The sequence below is a fragment of the Neofelis nebulosa genome, chromosome 6, assembly GCF_028018385.1.
Source record: "Neofelis nebulosa isolate mNeoNeb1 chromosome 6, mNeoNeb1.pri, whole genome shotgun sequence".
In the NCBI taxonomy this organism is placed as follows: Eukaryota; Metazoa; Chordata; class Mammalia; order Carnivora; family Felidae; genus Neofelis; species Neofelis nebulosa.
Window position 1 is genome coordinate 155,326,474 of NC_080787.1, and position 18,067 is coordinate 155,344,540.

At 55.6% G+C, this 18,067-nt stretch overlaps 1 protein-coding gene across 1 annotated transcript in view; it reads left to right on the forward strand.

Annotated features, from left to right (window-relative positions):
* ERMARD (ER membrane associated RNA degradation) overlaps positions 1-16,576 on the forward strand; it is a 42,892-nt gene extending 26,316 nt beyond the window's left edge. Inside the window, exon 19 of the mRNA XM_058735949.1 lies at positions 14,851-16,576. Coding sequence (XP_058591932.1) covers positions 14,851-14,878 — 28 coding nt within the window. The 3' untranslated portion in view covers positions 14,879-16,576. The remainder of the gene's footprint in view (positions 1-14,850) is intronic.
* Positions 16,577-18,067: the final 1,491 nt, after the last annotated feature.

Consider the following 18,067-nt stretch of genomic DNA (forward strand, 5'->3'; position numbering starts at 1 on the left):
GGTTTCCAGGGTCTGTTTGATCAGGGATCCAGTTCTGTTTCTCTGCGGTTTTCTGACTTGCTGTTCCTGAGTCGGTGTGAACCTCAGGCTGGGTCCCATCCCGAAACCAAGTGGCCATGGCAGTTTGGTGCCCCGCCCCCGCCCCCCCCCCCCCCCCCCGCCATGACACAGTGTCCAGGGGCGGGGGGTGCTTTTCACCCCATGTCACCCAGAGAACTCTTGAAAACTGTCACTGTGGCCAGGACCCTGCCACCGTCTGTACTCACTGGCCAAGCTGTGTAGGTGTCCAGTCCTGAGCAACCACCGGGACACAGAGAGCGAGCTTGGGCCAGTCTGGCCTCATCCCCGGAGCTGGGAGTGAGGTTGGATGATCCAGGTCCCATGGGAAGGGTCAGGAGGAACAGCTCCTGGGAGGTACGCCAGGCAGACGTGGGCGCCGGGCAGCACGTGGCTGGGAGAGCAGGAGCCCAGGCACGTGTCAGGGTAAGGAGAGTCCCGTGCAAGAGCGGGCAGAGCCGGAGGGGTGAGGGACAGGGTGCAGCCACCTCAGTCCAGCCCAGAGAGCCAAGGTCTGCACTTCTCCAGGGCTCCCTGTGCCGCTGCAGCTGTCTGACCGTCTGTCTCAGGCGGCAGCCGCAAAGCCAGCAGCCGTCAGGGCCCCCGTGAGGCTGTCTGGACCCCAGGTCTGCATGTGCGCTAGGCCATGTACAGTGAACTGTGGCCTCCTCTCTGCTTTGCAAACCTGGCCGGCAGGTTCTAACCCACAGCCCTCCAAGGAAGGACATCCAGCACGTGCGTTTCTGGCTTCTTTGCTGTCGGAGAACAGTGTCGAGGGATGATGCTGTGGGACGACAGACATTCTGGCACATTCCGTCCATCCCTTTGCCAACTCAGTACCCGCCACACCTTTTTTAAACTAAACTCCTGGGTGAAGGCAGAGCACCGAGCTTCTGCCCCTGTGAAGCATCCTTGCTGTTTGCAAGTGTAGACCCCGAATCCCACAAGTCCCCGTTTCTGCTCCTGGGACATGTTCTTTGGCAGGTGGTCACAACCTCCCTTGGCCAGATTCTAAGTGACGATTTGTAGGAGTAACCACTCTTAACCCTGCTGATGTTGGAGCTGGACCGGAAAAGGGCAGACAAGAGAACCCATATACTTACCAAACCTGCGAAGGAATAGGTGGGGCCTGTGCACCTGGTGATCTGCAGAAGTTGGTATTAAAAATCCCCTTTTCTCCAGCACATTCCGTGTTCCTCTGCCCTTAGCCACTTACCTGGTAGGGTGGCCCAGGCTGCTTTCCCGAAGGGTTTCTCTCAAGTCTTTCTGGTTTTGCCAACTAGTTTCCCACCGGCTCTGATCCCTGGACGTGGGAGTACTCGGAGGTTCCCCAGATGACCCCTCGATTCCAGACACACTCGTCCCTGCTCCCCTGTCTGGCAGCACGCCTATCCCTAAGCGAGTGAGGAGCAGTCGCCCACACCATCACGGTCAACCCCTCTTGGCCTTTTTGTTTATTGACATGAGGCATCCGGGGGAGACGGGTGGCCTCTCAGCCTGCAGGCCAGTGGGGCACCCGTGGAATCTGTGGAAGCTTCTCAGGAACCTTCCAGCCAGCACAGTCCAGAATTACGAGACAGGCTAGTGGGTCAGGTACTGTAACGAGAGGAACCGTTCCCATCGCTCGTCCTTCTGCCACCTGTGTGCTGGCAGTGAGACGCGCTGTAAGCTGAGTGGCAGTTCGGGGCATGAGGCCCATCTGAGGGGACAGCAGCCCCACGAGGCATGGCTGCCAGCCAGTGTAGATGCGTCTGTCCCCCGCCGCGTCCTCCAGCTGGCCGCTTCGCAGTGCGCGGCGGGTGTGGTCCACGGGCCTCCTTGCTGGGCTTCTCGGAAGCAGTGCTGTCGGAACGACAGCAGTGAGGGAGGCTTTGTGAGCCCGCTGACCGAGAGCAGTCACGTCCAGGGACAGGCCATTGCGTCCCCGGGTGCCGGTGGTGGGCTCCCGTGTGGGGTACGGCCTCTGCCCACAGCTCTTCTCAGGAGGCCTAAGCACTTCCCTCTTCCGCGGTCCTTGTCCAGAGCTTAGACACCACTTGCCACCGATTTTCCAGTCTTACTCCGTCGCTGACCGTCTAGCCAAGTGCTTTCTCGTTGCCTGTTTTCCTGTAGCTCCGTCCTCCTGGCTCCGCTGTGTCCAGGTAACTTGGACAACTGCGTGTGGTGCCTGTCCTGGTAGGGCCCCCTCCCAGGCACGCGCCCCTAGCGTTCTGGGACAGAACCGTGGTAGTTGTTCTGCAGATAACGCCTAAGGCCGCGCTTTGCCACGGGACACCTGGCGATCCTCCCTTAGGGTCACCCTTGAGGCTGTGATGCTACAACTTTCATCTTTAGTTGGTGTCAGTCGTCTTGTACAGAGATCAAGCAGGACCTTCTCACATCGGGCGTCTGATCAGTGGAAACTCCGGGAGACCGTGGGTACCCGACGAAGGGCCGGTGTAGCAGGGTAGGTGCTCTGGGATCTGAGCCATTTGCGTGTGCAGCCTGTGCCCTCGGGACACGCTCGAGCCTGTGTGTGTGTGTGTGTGTGTGTGTGTGTGTGTGTGTGAGAGAGAGAGAGAGAGAGACTTCTGTCTAGTGGTGAAGTGCCCCAGCAGCTGCCCGGCCTAACGATACAAAGGGTCAGATACGCTCTGACCGGCTCCATGGCGAAGTGCAGTCTTAGTCTGTCTCGGGCTCCAGAAGAACTGCAGAATGATCACCGTGGTCCGTCCTGCTGCGGGATCCTGTCAGCACCACGGTCGGAGGGGGACAGCAGCTTTCACATCAACCTGTTGTGGAGCATTTTCTTATTCTGGACCTCCTGCGAAGCTGGCAGTTTTATAGGTTCGTTTAATGTCAGAACAGCAAGGCCAAGTGTTACTCCCAGAACCCAAAAGAGGCTCCCTGCTAACTTGCTTCGTTCCAGTGGCAGTGGGCATAAGACACAGAAACAGCTCTTCCCCTTGCAGGATATACTGGAACATTCCCTGATCCCTGGGTCCCTGGACCCTTCTGGACTGCGACCCCCTGCGTTCTTGTGGGCTTGTGCCCCACCCTTTGGCCTTCACGTCTTTCATCCAGACATCTGGGGTATCTCTCATCTCCTGGGCGCACACATCGTCCACGGGTGGACTGGCCCGCGGGACGGCCTTGGGCTCCAGCATGTGCTGAAGGACCGGGGAGGTGGCCCAGCCCGCGCACAAGCCTGTGGAGGTGCGCTGTTTGGCCCGCTGCCGGGAGGTTTGGTAGCAGGCGGACGGGGAGGGGCCATGCAGGCTGCAGGCCAGAGGCCGGGCCGTATTGATCTGAAGAAGCCACATCCGGGGCAGCGTCTGCGGCCGAGCTGGCCGCTCAACCTGTGGCCGCTCACCGACATCTGGCTGCCTTCGCGTGGGCCAGACGGGCACAGGTCACATGGGGACTCACCTCAGAAATTCCCATCAAAGCAATGTGGCTTTTGGTTTCACCATCTTGGAGGTAAGAGGCCATGCTGTAAGCTTCCCTTTTCCACTAGACCTTGAGGGCCAGGGGACCCAGCCATCCCTCTGAGAAAGAGGTTCTGGGCCTGCGAACTGGCTCAGTCCTGGGAATTTGCTGGGTGTGTGTCAGGGGTTCTCTGTTGCATGACCGTCGTGGCATCTCCGTCCACCAGACCGAGGGTGACGTCAGGAACTGCCCACATGTTCCTGCCCGTGGAGCCCCATGGTGAGCCGGCTGCCACCACAGGTCTCTGCGGGTCTGATCACCAGCTTAGTGCTGGGACCCCGCGGCCATGGCCGGAACCGCCGTGGCCGGAACCGCGTCCGTGCACACTCTTATTTTTCAGTCCTTCCAGGACCTGGTGCTCTAGGTCCTTCCCGATAAAACTGAGTAACGCGGATTGTGGCAGTTCTTCTGTCGTCCTCGCCTGAAGGGGACAGCGCTGCGGACCTGCCCGGGATGCCAGGGTCCCCTTGCCAGTGTGTTTTCTCAGTGTCTGGACGCTGCTTGTAGATGCTCTTGGCGATGTAGTCCCCTCATTAACAACCAACAAAACTCAAATATTCCTGCCTCCCTGAGCTTTTGGGGCCTCTTCCTCCGAAGTGTGTCAGGGAAGCTAGGTCAAGTGCGTGTGTTTGGTGCGGCCGTCGTGAAGTCTAGAACTCAGGGCCTTGTGCCTGGGTCAGTATTGTCTCTTTATCACTCAGCACCTAGGCGTTACTGATCCCTGCGTGTGCTCCCCAGTACTCTGCCGATACAATCTGGAAAAATTCAACAGTTTTTTTTTTGGGTGGAACTTGGTACTTTTCACTGTGCCTGCTGGGGTCGATGCACTTACCTGTGTGGGAGCAGGAAGAGGCAGAGGTGACGATCTGTGAGGGTTCCCGGCAGCAGCCTCAGGGGCGGCCAGCCTCAGGCACTGTGGGAGGACGTTCCTGCGGCCGGGGGCTCTCTGGAACTTGGGGTTGGAGGCCACCAGACCCTACCTTGTGCACCCACTACAACGGCTCCATGTGTGATCCGTCCGGGCGCCTGCTCCCACGGCCCTGCGAGCTTCCCCAGCCTTGTGCTCTGCACACACGTGTGGGGGCACCCCCCTCTCCAACTGGAAGTGTCCTGGACGCCCACGCAACCTCTCTTCCTCCCAGACTGGTACCTAGACCCTGGCCGTGTGTCTGTCCACTGCTCAGGTGTGAGGACCTGGGCAGACCACTCAGAGGACACGTTCCTGGGTGTTTTCTGGAAAGCAAGAGGAAGAGGTCAGTTTCTTAGCAGCAGAATGAGCCCCTGGACATCAGGTTCGTCCCCGCTCTTTGGGTTTGGCCAAGTGTATGGCCTTTGTTGTGCAGGCACAGAAATTTGGTTGTTGTCAGCACACCCAAGGCAGAGTCATCCTTCCCGTTAACCAAGTTCAAGTTCACAACACTAATACCAACAATGCCGATTTGTGGGTTTGCAGTTAGAAATGTTCACAAAACCAGATGGCTCAAGTTTGCACGAACACAGATTCTGTCCCTGTTGTGAGGGGCTAGCGGCACCAAAGTCTGTAAAATGAGCACGTTCCTCTCCGGGTGAGTCAGTGGCGGAAGTGATGTCAGAGCGAGAGCAAGTGGAGTGAGCGTGTGTTGAAATAGATGCTGTGCGTGGAGGAAACGCGCATTCCCCCCGGGGCGGACTTGGGGTGCTCCACGAGGTGGCACTTGGGTTGGTTTGGGAAAACTGAGGCTTTCAGCGGATTCATGCGGACTGGAAATAAAAAGTGTGAAAGAAAGAAGACGCTGACACTGGGTCAAGGAGGGGTCGCGTGTGCTGGTGGCTGCCCCAGGTCTGCCCCCCCCCCCTCCCCGTGCCCACCAAGCACCCCAGCACAGGGCTGGCTGTGGGGCCACCTTCTGTGGAAGCCCCCGCGATCATACAGAGAAGGAAGCCTCTTCCACTTGAGTATCAGTCCTCAGTCTCCCCCAAAACAGCCCGTCATTGGGGTTCCTCATCGGCCGTGTCTGTCTGTCCTGGGGACCCCGACCCTCTGTTTCCCTAGTGCTCCTTACATCCCCATCTTCTCCCACTTGTTTGGGTTCTCACCTCCTCTATCTAGAGCTGTCCAAGGGGACTCAGTCTCTCTCACTTCATATTACCAAGAAATTAATTTTTCTCTGCTCTTACCTCCCATTAAGCTATTCCAAGGGGGAGTCTTAACTTTTCTCAAACAAGATGTCCAACCAGATTGCTTTCCTAAACCCAAGAGTTCTCTACCCAGATGAATGGCCCAGCACTCAGGAGGCACAAAAAGGTGTGATAGGATTTTGCTCTAAATTGCAAGTTATTTTCCCCACTTTTATACCGATGACTCCCAACTATCTCAAGCCCTGACCTTAAGGCAACCTTCTGCCTCCTGGACCGCTTAGCACCAGCACCCACGACCGCGTTCCTTCATGTAGCCTCCTCCTCCCTGAGTCCTCCCTGAGTGTGCTCCGTCTTGACCAAAGACACCAGCAGGATCCCAGACATCAGTGCTAGAAACTTCAGGAGCATGTGCCTGCATTCACCTCACAATTTCCCCTCCATCCCACCACCTCTGGTACTGCCCATGCCTGTCCTTATCATCTGACGGCTTGCTTGAGACCCTGGCTTCTCTCACTTCTCCAGCCCATTCTCTGGGCCAGAGAACTATGTTCCCCAGCCACTGGTCAGGTCACGTTCTTCCTCTAAATAAACACCTTCTGTGCAAAATATCTTGGTTCCTTTGCATGGTGTCCCAGGCTCTCCACGTTGCCACCACATGTGGGAACGTATCTCCCAGATCACTTCCTTGTGCACGGGCATTTCCGCGAGTGAGAACAGGAGTTGGCACCATGGAAAGTGAAAGTAAGGAACAACTTCTTGTTCCTTCTTCTAATGTTCCATCACTGAGCCATGTGTCCCTTAGTGATTTCTTGTAGATACATTCTGTTAGTTAAGGAAGTTTTCTTTGGATATCTGCTTCTGGCAATGAGGGAAAGGAACTATTTTGGAAAACAGTTCCAGCTGAAAACCCCTGGGCACATACTCTCCATGGCAAAGCTGAGGGGCCAAAGAGTCCGTGTGGGACAAAATGGAGAGAGCGAGAATCCAGAGCCCTAAGAGAGTGTTGCTGATTTCGCTAAGAGGCTTGTGTGTGGAAGGCTGTCTGGGGGATCGGAGAGGAGGTTTCAGGCCACCCCTGGTGGGGAGACGGGACCTCTGGGGAGCTGTGTCCTTAGTTCTTTCGTGGGTGACCTCTGATAAGGCTGTGTGACAAAGGACACACGGGGCTGGCCTCATGGCAGTGAGACCGCGTGGTCACATGGGAGGGACCCTGTGCTCAAGAGGACTGACTGGGCTTGCTGCTCTGTGGTGTCATCTTCGGACACTTCTTTATCTTTGAACTTGAATTTTGTAAGTGAAGTCTGGCGGACCGTGGGCTCTGTGTGAACAGAGGAGGTACCTGTCTGCCACCCCTTGCTGCCTCGTCCACGTAACAGTCTTCGTGATGCCGCATGAACAAAATATGCCAGTGGACCCATGATGTGCGGGGGTTCGGCGAGACTCGAAGTGGGCACAAGGTGGGTGTGTCCCTGCTCCTCTGTGTCCCTGGAGGCAGGCTCACTGAGCTCCGTCGGACTGTGGAGCCTGAAGCCCCTCTCAGCTGTGGTCTGGGAGAGTGGACCCACCTGCCCAGGGACCCAACAGGAAGCATACCTGTGTGTGCCCCTAGAGGCGATCCCGCAGACCTCAGTCCTGGCCTGGGCCCGGATTAGCCCTGCCGCTTGGCTCCAGCCCGTCTCAGCTGCTATCTGGGGCCAGTCCTGCCGGCCCAGGGACTGCGTGGAAACCACACTGGTCTGCACACCTGGTAACAGGCCGCCATCAGCAGACCCGACTGCAGATTCCGAAGTAGGTCCTTGTCCCAAAGTGCTGAAAGTAAAAACCGTGAACCAAGAATGCTCTGCTTGGAAATGAAGAATAAATAAGGATCTACCCAGACAGACGAAAGCTGAAGGGGTCCATTATCACTGGCCCTACCTTACAAGAAATACCGAAGGGAGTTCTTCGGCTGGAAACTGGTAAAGCCACAACTTCTAAAACTCAGTGGTAGCGGTAAATACGTAGTGAATTCAGATTCCTGTAATAGGTAACATCGGGGCATAAATCACGTAGCTTTGGTATAAAAGTTAAAAGGCAAAATAATAAAAATAGCTACAATAATTTGTTAATGGACACACGATTTATAAGATGTCAAATGTGACATCAGTAGCATCAGATGGGGATGAAAGTGTAGAGCTTGTGTATGATTGAATGAGGTTGTTATCAGCTTGAAAGACTTACAACTATCAGCCACTTTAGGTAAGTCTTGGGGTTACCACAAAGAAATCCTCTCTAGTAGACACACAAAAGTTACAGAAAAAGGAATCAAAATAGGCTACCACAAAAAAGCCCAACAAGTCACAAAGGAAGACTGTGAGGAAGGAAGAAAGGAGTGAAAGGAGTGCAGAACCATCAGAAAACAATGAACAAAATGGCGATAGTGAGTCCTCACCTACCATTAGTTACTTTTAACGGAAGTGGGTTAAATTTTCTAACCAAAAGACACCGAATGGCCGACTGGATAAAAAAAAAAAAAAGCAGACACCAAGATCCAACAATCTGTTGCCTACAAGAGACTCGCATTAGCTTTAAGGACACACACAGGCTGAAATGAGGGAATAGAGTGAGGTTTTCCTGCGCATGGAACCAGAGCAGGGCCGGGGTGGCTGGACTCATCAGACAAGATAGACTTTCAGATAAAATCTGTCACAAGGGTCAGAGAAGGTCATCACGTAGTGATAAAGGGGGCGATTCATCAAGAGGGTTTGATCATTGTGAATACATACGCACCCAACACTGGAACGTCTAAATACATAAAGCAAACATTAAGAGAACGAAAGGAAGAAAATCAGTACAATGGTGTCAGGAGACTTTAGTGCCACTTCAACAGCGGGTACATCATCCAGACAGAAAATCAATAAGGAAACTGAGTAACAGACCAAATTGACCTAACAGGGAACATTTCGTCCAACAACAGCAGAACGCACATCCTTGTCGAGTGTCCCATGTGGCGCTCTCCAGCAGAGCACATATGGGCATCAGAGCAAGTGTCAACACATTTAAGAAGAGTGAGATCACATCAAGTACCTTTTCCAATCGGAATGTTGTGAAACTAAAAATCAACAACAGGAGGGAAACTGGAAAACTAAAAATATCTGTGGAAATCGATACACTCCTGAACCATCGATCAAGAAGACCTCAAAAAGGGAATCAAAAAGTTGTCTCAAAATCTTGAGACAAACTAAGACAGAAACACATCATACCCCAACTTGCAAAAGCAGTTCCAAAGGGAAGTTCATGGTGATAAATGCCTACATTATGAAACAAGGTCTCCCAGAAACAACCTCACTTTACATCCCAAGGAACAAGATAAGAACAAGTACAGACTAAATCTAAACTTAGCAGAATGAAGGATAAATCAGATAAATGGAGACTGAGATGACATAGAAACAATGAAATTAAAAGTGGGTTGTTTTTTTTTTTTTAAATCTAAACAAAATTGACAAAACTTTAGCTAGACTTACCAAGGAAGGAGGGAGGACCCAAATAAATCCTGAATGGAAGAGGAGACATTACAGCTGCTATCACTGAACTGCAGGGGGTCGTAGGAGACTGCTGTGAACAAATTGGACGACCTTGAAGAAACGGAAGGGCTCCTGGAAAGGCACAGCCTGCATAAGCGGATCAAGGCAGGCACGTTTCCTGTGACGGGCTGGGAGCCACGCTTGCAGTCTGAACCAGCATTTGCTTCAAATACGAAGAGAGAGAAAGGAAAAAAACTAGTGTTTGTAGAGACACAAACGAGGAAGCTAGAATAGCCTTCTTCATTCCTGCGGCTGCAGGAGGCTGGGGGCCGCCACCACCCTCACCAAGACCTCCGTGTCTTCATCCCCAGAACCCGCAAGCAGGGCACCTTCTGTGGTGAGAGGGAGCGTGTGGACGTGCTTGAGTCCCAGGCCTTGGCACGGGGAGCATCAGGCAGGGTTCTCCAGAGAAACGGGACCCGCAGGACCCTGTGTGGGTCCGGCCTCTGGTGAGAAATTGGAGACGGACTCACTGGGTTTGGAGGCTGGCAAGGCCGGAGTCTGCAGGGCAGGCTGGACACTGGGGCAGGACCTCGTGTTCCAGCCACGGGGAGAAGGCTTTCCCCCGTGCGGAAGCTCCGTCGCAGCTGTTCAGGCCTCTAGCTGGTGGCCGGGGCGCCCACACACTGTGGAGGGCCATCTGCTTACCGAGAGCCACTGGCCGTAGGGTCGATCGCGTCTCCAACATGAAGACCTCGTCTTAACCTAATCACCTTGTTAAAGGCCCTACTTCCGCATACAGGCACGTTCCCGTTCCGAGGTCTGGGAGTTCAGACTTCAACATGCGCATTTTGGGGACGCGACCCAGCCCCTAACGGACACCGTGGAGGGAAGAACAGCTTTCCGGCGGAGCACCTGGAGTTTCATTTTATGCCGGGCCTCAAGAGTGACGCAGCCAGCCCCGGACACTCAGCTCGCGTGGTCTGAGCTCAGTGGTGGGACAAGTGTCTCCCCTTGGGAATATGCAGCAAAAAGCCAGCCTCCGTGAGGAGGTCCTCCACAAGGTCCCGGGAGCCCTGAGACCCGGTGCGTGCCTCCTGTATGGAGTAGTGTGGGGACTTTGGGGGCAGGTGATGGGCGGGGTGGCCGGGGCTGTCTCCCTGCCTCCGGGAGGCCCTGCTGACCCTCTCTCTGGTGCACACTCACCTACACCGAGGCGCCACTGCCTTCCTGCAGACTCAGCCACGGGATGTCACCCGTCTCTGTGCTGGTCCCATCCCGGCCGAAGTCACGTAGAGCTCACCAGCAAGGGGCAGACGCCCTCTCGCTTTGACTTGCTGAAGGATGCCACCACGCGGCCAGCTTGCCAGCCGGAGTCCCCGTCCTCACGTGGACTTCTGCCCTGCAGCGGGGGACTTGACCCACGGAACGTACCCAATACCCTAGGCGTGGCTCGCCTTCCCCAGCTGCTGTGTCAGGTCAACGGGTCCTCTGCCTCAGGTCAGAGGTGAGCAGTGACTTGGGGTCGGCCCGAGGAATACCCTTTGGGCTGTGACTTGGAGTGGCTCGTGGCCTGTGCACAGAGAGGACTGTCTGTCCCCTGGGCTGACGGCAGGCCCCCCCCCCCCCCCCCCGCCGCCACGTGGTAACCGCAGGGGCATCCTCTCCTTCCCCACCTTGGCTCACGGCGGAAACGTCCTCTCCCCTCCCTCCTCCCCCCCCTCACGGGGTGCCCCCACCTCGGCTCATCGTCTCCCCCCCGCCGCATGGGGATGTCCCCGCCGTTCAAGACAGCCCCCCTGGCTCAGGGCAGAGGCACCCCATCCCCCCCGTATCACAGCAGGGGCGTCTCCCCACCACTGCTCACGGGATGCCTGCACAGTTCAGGACAGGCAGCCCCCCCCCCCCGCCCCCAACCTGCCCCGCCACTGCTTCAGGGCAGGGGCATCCCCTCCCCCCTCCCCCCCCCCCCAGCTCAGAGCAGGCGGCCCCCTCCCCCGACTGCTCACAGTGTGCTCCCCGCTCCAGGCTCAGGGCAGGGGCCCTGGTGCCCAAGATCCTATCCAGAGGGAGCTGTCTGCGCAAACATGGTTGGTCATGTCTTGGTGACATTTGTTTTGCGTTTTAGAGATTTGATTGGGAAGCCACTCCTAGGAACAAACTTGGGGTTTCCCAGAGCAGCGTGCGGACGCCATAGTGACACAGGGCGTGTGCATTTTCTCCAGGACACGCGTGGTGGCGCCCTTTAGCAAAGGAACTTCGCACTGACACCTCCTTGCTGTAGCTGATGATGGCCACCCTGGAGGTGAGCCTCTGTGGCCTTGGGTCAGGTGACACGTGTCCCCTCGCCCCCAGGACTGCTCACACATGGCGGGGGCAGGGGGATGTGTGCCTCTGTCACTGCTCACACACGGGGGGGACGTGTCCCCCTGTCACTGCTCACACATCGGATGTGTCCCTCTGTCACTGCTCACGGGGGGATGTGTCCCCCATCACTGCTCACGGGGGGACGTGTCCCCCCGTCACTGCTCACACATCGGATGTGTCCCTCTGTCACTGCTCACACATGGGGGTAACGTGTGCCTCTGTTACTGCTCACACCCAGGGGGATGTGTCCCCCGTCACTGCTCACACATGGGGGAACGTGTCCCTCTGTCACTGCTCACACACAGGGGGACGTGTGCCTCTGTCACTGCTCACACACGGGGGGGACACATCCCCCCATCACTGCTCACACATCGGATGTGTCCCTCTGTCACTGCTCACACACGGGGGGGGGTGTGTCCCCTGTCACTGCTCACACACGGGGGGACGTGTGCCTCTGTCAGTGCTCACACCCAGGGGGACGTGTCCCCCCGTCACTGCTCACACATCGGATGTGTCTATCCCTCTGTCACTGCTCACACACAGGGGACACGTCCCTCTGTCACTGCTCACACACGGGGGGACGTGTGCCTCTGTCCCCAGCACTGCTCACACACGGGGGGAAGGGGTCATGCCAGCCACCAGGCTGGAATGGGGGACAGGGCCCGCAGGACCCACGCCTGGTCAGCGCGGGGCTCACCATGGGTTCACTGACTGACTCGTCCACTTACGAGGGGCGAGGACGGGAGCGCGGCCCTTCCCATGTGGGAGAGCAGGGCGGTGGTCCAGAGAGACTGCGGGCGCCGTCTGGGGCAGGGGGAGCTCTTTGTTTGAGGGTGGGCTGGATTTCCCGCGGGGGAGGGCGTGCGGGTGTGGGTGTGCCGTGGGGAGTGTCTTCCAACAACTGGTTATTGTCAGTGTAGACACCAGTTCCCACCTGTCTGTTACCGCAAGCTGCCCACGCGGCTGCCACGGCTCTGGCCCTCTGAGCGGCTGTGGCCTGCGGGCTGCTTTCTAGAAGACCCGGACCAGCCTCCTCCTGCCGGGTGCCCTGGGGTCGTGGGAAGGGGCAACACGAACGACTTCGGGAGGATTTACGGAGGATCTAAGATCAGATCTTAAATTCATCCACGCAAGTCCCTGCGTGAAGGCAGGAAGCTCTTCTGACACATCATTTAGTTGCCTTAAAGGAAGAGCGTTTAACGTTAGCTTCAAAATCCAGTCATAAACTCAGTTTGTGAAGCCCACAGGCACAGCCCATCATCGTAGATATTAAATACCGCCCAGCCGAGCGAGCCCGATCGCTTCCACACACAGTGAGTGGCCATCATTAACGGCTCACGTCTGTGCGGAGCCCCGAGCCAGATGGTGTTATTAACTCCAGTTCAGAGCGAGGCAACTAAGGCTCAGAGAGCGTGTGAGGGAAAGGAGAACGGTAGCTGGCCCTTTCCAGGCGGCCTCTACTGTCAGGGAGGCCGCCCTGGGCCACGTTCCACCCCCACCCCCACCCCCCCCCCACCCCCCCCCCCCCAGCCCACAGCACATCCAAGCGGGTGGCCGTGTGCCCCTCCTGTGGCTCCCTGTAAACGGCCTCTGGATCCCTCCATGGGACCTTTGCAGATGGTCATCCTGATGCACATCGTCCAGAAACAGATCCCCACAGCAACCCTGAGGAGGTGAGGACGGGAGGGTCTGAGAGGTGAGGAGGGGAGGGTCTGAGAGGTAAGGATGGTCAGAGGTGAGGAGGGGAGGGTCTGAGAGGGAGGAAGGTCTGAGGGGTGAGGAGGGGAGGGTCTGAGAGGTGAGGAGGGGAGGGTCTGAGAGGTGAGGAGGGGAGGGTCTGAGAGGTGGAGGGTCAGAGGTGAGGAGGGGAGGGTCTGAGAGGGAGGAGGGTCTGAGAGGTGAGGAGGGGAGGGTCTGAGAGGTGAGGAGGGTCAGAGGTGAGGAGGGGAGGGTCTGAGAGGGAGGAGGGTCTGAGAGGGAGGAGGGTCTCAGAGGTGAGGACGGGAGGGTCTGAGAGGTGAGGCCCTACAGGCAGAAGGCCGACTCTGCTCCAGCCCGCCAGCCCCAGGCCCGGAGCTGTCCTCCCGCCCTCACTGACCCCCTTGGGAGACCTAAGGTGGCTGAGAAATCTCGGCCTCCCCTTGGTGTGAGCGTGTCCTGGGGTCCGTGGCCTCGAGGACCTGGGTTCCTGCTTCTCGGTTCTTTCTGGGGACTGGGTTGGATTGGATTCCGGGTTCTTTCTTTCCCTTCCCTTTGGCAGCCGATGATTCAGACTCTGTGGCTTGGATGCAAGTTACATAAAAACAGACCCAGTCGGTCACTGTGGGCGAGACGTGCTGCGGGGAGGCTCAAGGACCCTCCGGCATTTGAGATGTGACCCCCGGCCTAGTGCAGAGGGGGGCCGAGGGCAGCAGGAGAGAAGTCGCGGTGGTGGAGGGCCGGGGACGGAGAGTGGTGACGTGCCGTGGGCGCCCGGAGGCCCAGCTCGTCGTCCTCAGTCTGTCCGGGCAGCAGGGAGGTGCGGGCGGGGATCGGGGCCACCAGGGCCCTCTTGGCTTCCTCTTCTCTGTTCGTGGAGCCAACTGTGAGTGGGTCTCGGGGTCGTAGCCTCGTCTGCTTGGACGTGGGGTCTGTGGTGTGAGGAGGGAGAGGAGGACAGGACGCTGGCGAGAACCAGAAAAGCAGACCGAAAGCAGGAGAAGGACCTAGCTGGGGCAGGAGGGAGTCGGGGGAAGAGAGCGATGCCCCGGAGATGTGACCGGGGGTGAAGCCCGGGAAGCCTCGTGGCTTTGGCGCCTGGGTGGCCGTGTGAGCAGCCTGGGGGACCCGGCGGTGGCGGAGGGTGAGCGGAGGGAGCACGCGTGGCCCCGTGGGGCGCTGAGGAGGGCGGGGCGGGGCCAGGAGAGCGGGGGGGCGGCCCTGGGCCTCGGGAAAGTGTCAGCCCGCCCTGAGCGGGCATGGGCGGGCACAGCAGAGGACAGCAGTGGGGAGGATGTGGCTGAGCCCAGCAGGAAGCAGGGATTTGAGGATCGGTCCGTGAGACCGTTAAATTACAGAACCGGAGAGTGGCTTCCGAGGCGGAGAAGGGGTCTGAGTGGGGCTGGCAGCTGGGGTGAGGGGAGGGGTGCGGTTAGGGAGGCACACCAGGTCCGGCCCAGCCCTGCGTTCACACCTCTGGGAGGAGGGAGGAGCGGGCAGCTCCAGGCTCCTGTTCTCTCCCGGGGAGGCGGGTAGCGGGTCAGCCCTGAGTACCTTGTAACGCCCGCCGAGTGTGGCCTGGGAATGGTCAGGCACCTGATGAGTCAGCAGGGGGCCCATTTGCCTTGTGTTTGCGCAGATCAGGAACACACAACAAGAAGGTGTGATGGCTGCAGACGCCCCACAGGGACCCAGGAGGTGCGACATCCAGCCGGCAGACAAATGGTGGGGACGCGTCCAGATGGCGTCGGAACGTCCAGCCGCGCCCCTGTGTCCCTCCCCGCCCGTGGTTCTGCACACACGTCTTGCTGCCGAGGGCCCCCGTGTGCCAGGTTCTGCTTGGCACGAATCCCAATGGCATTCCCCCTGCCTTCTGCCTGTGCCTAATGAGCAATCCCGAGACACCCCGCGGCTGAGAGCCCCAGACCGCGAGCCCAGCACCTCGGAGAAATGCTGTCCTCCAGCGGCTCAGCTAGTCCTGGGGCGCTCCTGCCCGATCTCATGGTTTCTGCCACGTCGCCCAGATCTCCCCCCACCATCACCTCTTCCAGAACATGCGGTGGCTCGGCCACGGGACTCCTTTGCTGTGGCCTCCAGAACCTCGCATGGCAGAGCCAGCGGGCGCAGGAGCAGAGACAGGGCCAGTGGCCGTCAGCCCAGGGCCCGGCCGAGCACACCTTACAAGAAAGGACAGGGGTCCACGGGGCCTGCCCAGGGTAGAGGTGAGTGAGACAGAAACAGAGCCCAAGGGGTGTGACTGTGGGGACACTGACCCCTCTAGACGCCACCTGCCTTTATATCCACGGTCATCATCAACCTCGAGATCACCCAGCGAGGCGGCGGCCGCTCTTCATGGGGATCGGTACCTACCCAAGTCACAGAGCGACCGAGCGGGCCAGGGGCTGAGCCCGGGCCAAGAGACAAGGTGGGCAGGCTGGGTGGTCAGCAGGGCCCCTGAACTGGGCCGAGGCCTGCAGGTCAACAAGAGGGTAGAGGAACTCGAATGCCAGGGGGACACAGGCTGTGCGTGGGCAGGCCACTGGGCTGTGGCCTTGTCAGCAACGTGGGATTTGGAGCCTCAGGCTCCACGGGAATGTCACAAATTTCCAGACTCCCCTGCATCTGATCGATGGTTCCCATCTTTCCCTGGCCGGCCACTGACTAGTTCCAGGAAAGGACTGACAGACTGCAGATGTCTGGGGTGAAACAGTGCCGCTGGGACACAGGACAGAGAGGAACAGTGGCAGGAGAGAGACGGTGACCCCCCACTGAAGTCTGCAGAGTCCCAACCCTTCCCGGGGCTGGAGGGTCGATTTCCTCAGACGCCGGGTTTCGACACGCCCAGGGGTCTTCTCTCTGACTATACATCCCAGCGAACCACGTGGCTGTGATTCCAGTAACCGGAAATGCCTGACTCCACCTGTCCCACGCAGAAGCTGGCCTGTGGTGCTGTGGGGACTGGTGACAGTGTTGTTCTAGTTCTGCAGGATGTGACCAAACACAGTTCCAGGGAGCTAGCTGATCAAGGGGTTTTGCAGAGTCCATATTTCGTAGAGACAAAAAGAGAAAACAGAAAATCATATTGTAAGAAAAGATATTAGTGTTGACTGAACTTGTGAGTAAACACAAACCATATAATATTTAAGTTAAATTTTTTGTTGTCTATCATGCTAAAATAGTTGGTCCATGAGGTCAGTGGCAGTCTGTCCAGTTGGGAAATAGTAATATACATTACGTGAAGCTCAAACATAAAAGTGTTCTTTAAATAAAAAAGATAAGTTTACCCCCTAAAATCTCTTTGTTAAATTTAAATTTTTGAATGGGTAATAATTCACATGGTTTAGAAATAAAAAACATGAAAACGTGTTCAGTGTAATGTCTGCTTTTCATCTCTGTCCCCCTCTGCCCAGTTTCTCTACATTCTTCTGTGTAAAACATTCTTTCTTATTGGGGCGCCTGGGTCGCTCAGTCGGTTAAGTGTCCGTCTTGATTTCCCCCAGGTCATGGTCTCTCAGTTTGTTAGATTGAGCCCTGTGTTGGACTCTGCACTGACTGCTCAGAGCTTGCTTGGGAATCTCTTTCTCCCTCTCTCTCTGCCCCTCCCCTGCTCTCTCTGTCTCAACATAAACAAAAACTTAAAAAAATCTTTCTTATTGATTTCTTGGACTGGAGCTCTTTATATGTTGAGGATATGAGTTGTGATTATTATGTACACCTAGTTTCCTAATGCATGTACAAACAAGGATGAATATGTGTGCTCACTTCCACTCTCCCTGTGCTTTTTTATACAAGCGGTAGCATACTTACTGTTCTACACTTTGCTTCTTTGCTTAACAGTATATGTTGGAGCATCTGCCATATTAGTACATGGAGAACTTCTCCATTTTTAAAAGCCGCATGGTATTCCATTGTGTGGATGTTTCCTGTTGGTGTATACTTAAGTTGTTGCAAATCTTTTGTTAAATAATGCTGGACTAAAAGCCTTGGATATATGTCATTTTGCACAGATCGTTAGAATCAATTCCTACTAGAAAAATAACTCAAAGGATATATGACTTCTTTGAAATTTTATAGCTGTTTCCAAACTATTGTCCATATGGTTTATAAAATTTACCCTGTTAATGTATGAAAGCACCCTACTTCCACAGTCTAAGTAACTTGAGTATTTTGCCAACTGAATAGGTTTTCTATTATTCATAAGGTTGAGCATCTTCCTGTGTTTTCACTGGACTGTTTAGTTAAAGTAATTTCCCATTTATCTGTTGGGTTGCTAATCTTTGTCTTTCATATTGGTTTCTAGGAGCTCTTTATATATTAAGGATATAGATTGTGATAGGAGATGACATATATATATATATATTTTTGTCCATCTTGACTTCCAATGGCAAGTTTTTCATGCAGAAGTTTTGTTTTTATGTGGTTGAATTTATAAATCCTTCTTTTACTGCATTTGGCTTTTTGGCTTAAATTAGCAGAGTCTTCCCTTGACTGCAAAGTGATAAAGATAGTTGCCATAATTTCTATTATTACTTTTACGATTTTATTTTTAACATTTAAGTATTTGATGTTTTTGGAATTTGATGTGTAATATGAGATATGGGGGTGGCTTTTATCTTTTATTTATTTGCTGGATAGCGACTCAGTTGTCCCTAATGCCATTCATCAGTCATGTTTTTCAACACTAATCTGAAATGTCATGTGTGCTTTATGCTAATTTCTCACATAGTTTTGTATTTACCTATACTTTCTACGGTTTCATGTTGTTCTGTATGTCTGTTGTGAGCCAGCACAGCAATGTTTGAATTATTAAGACTATTATATGATTTAAGAGCTAGTAGGGCTATGTATTTTTCTTA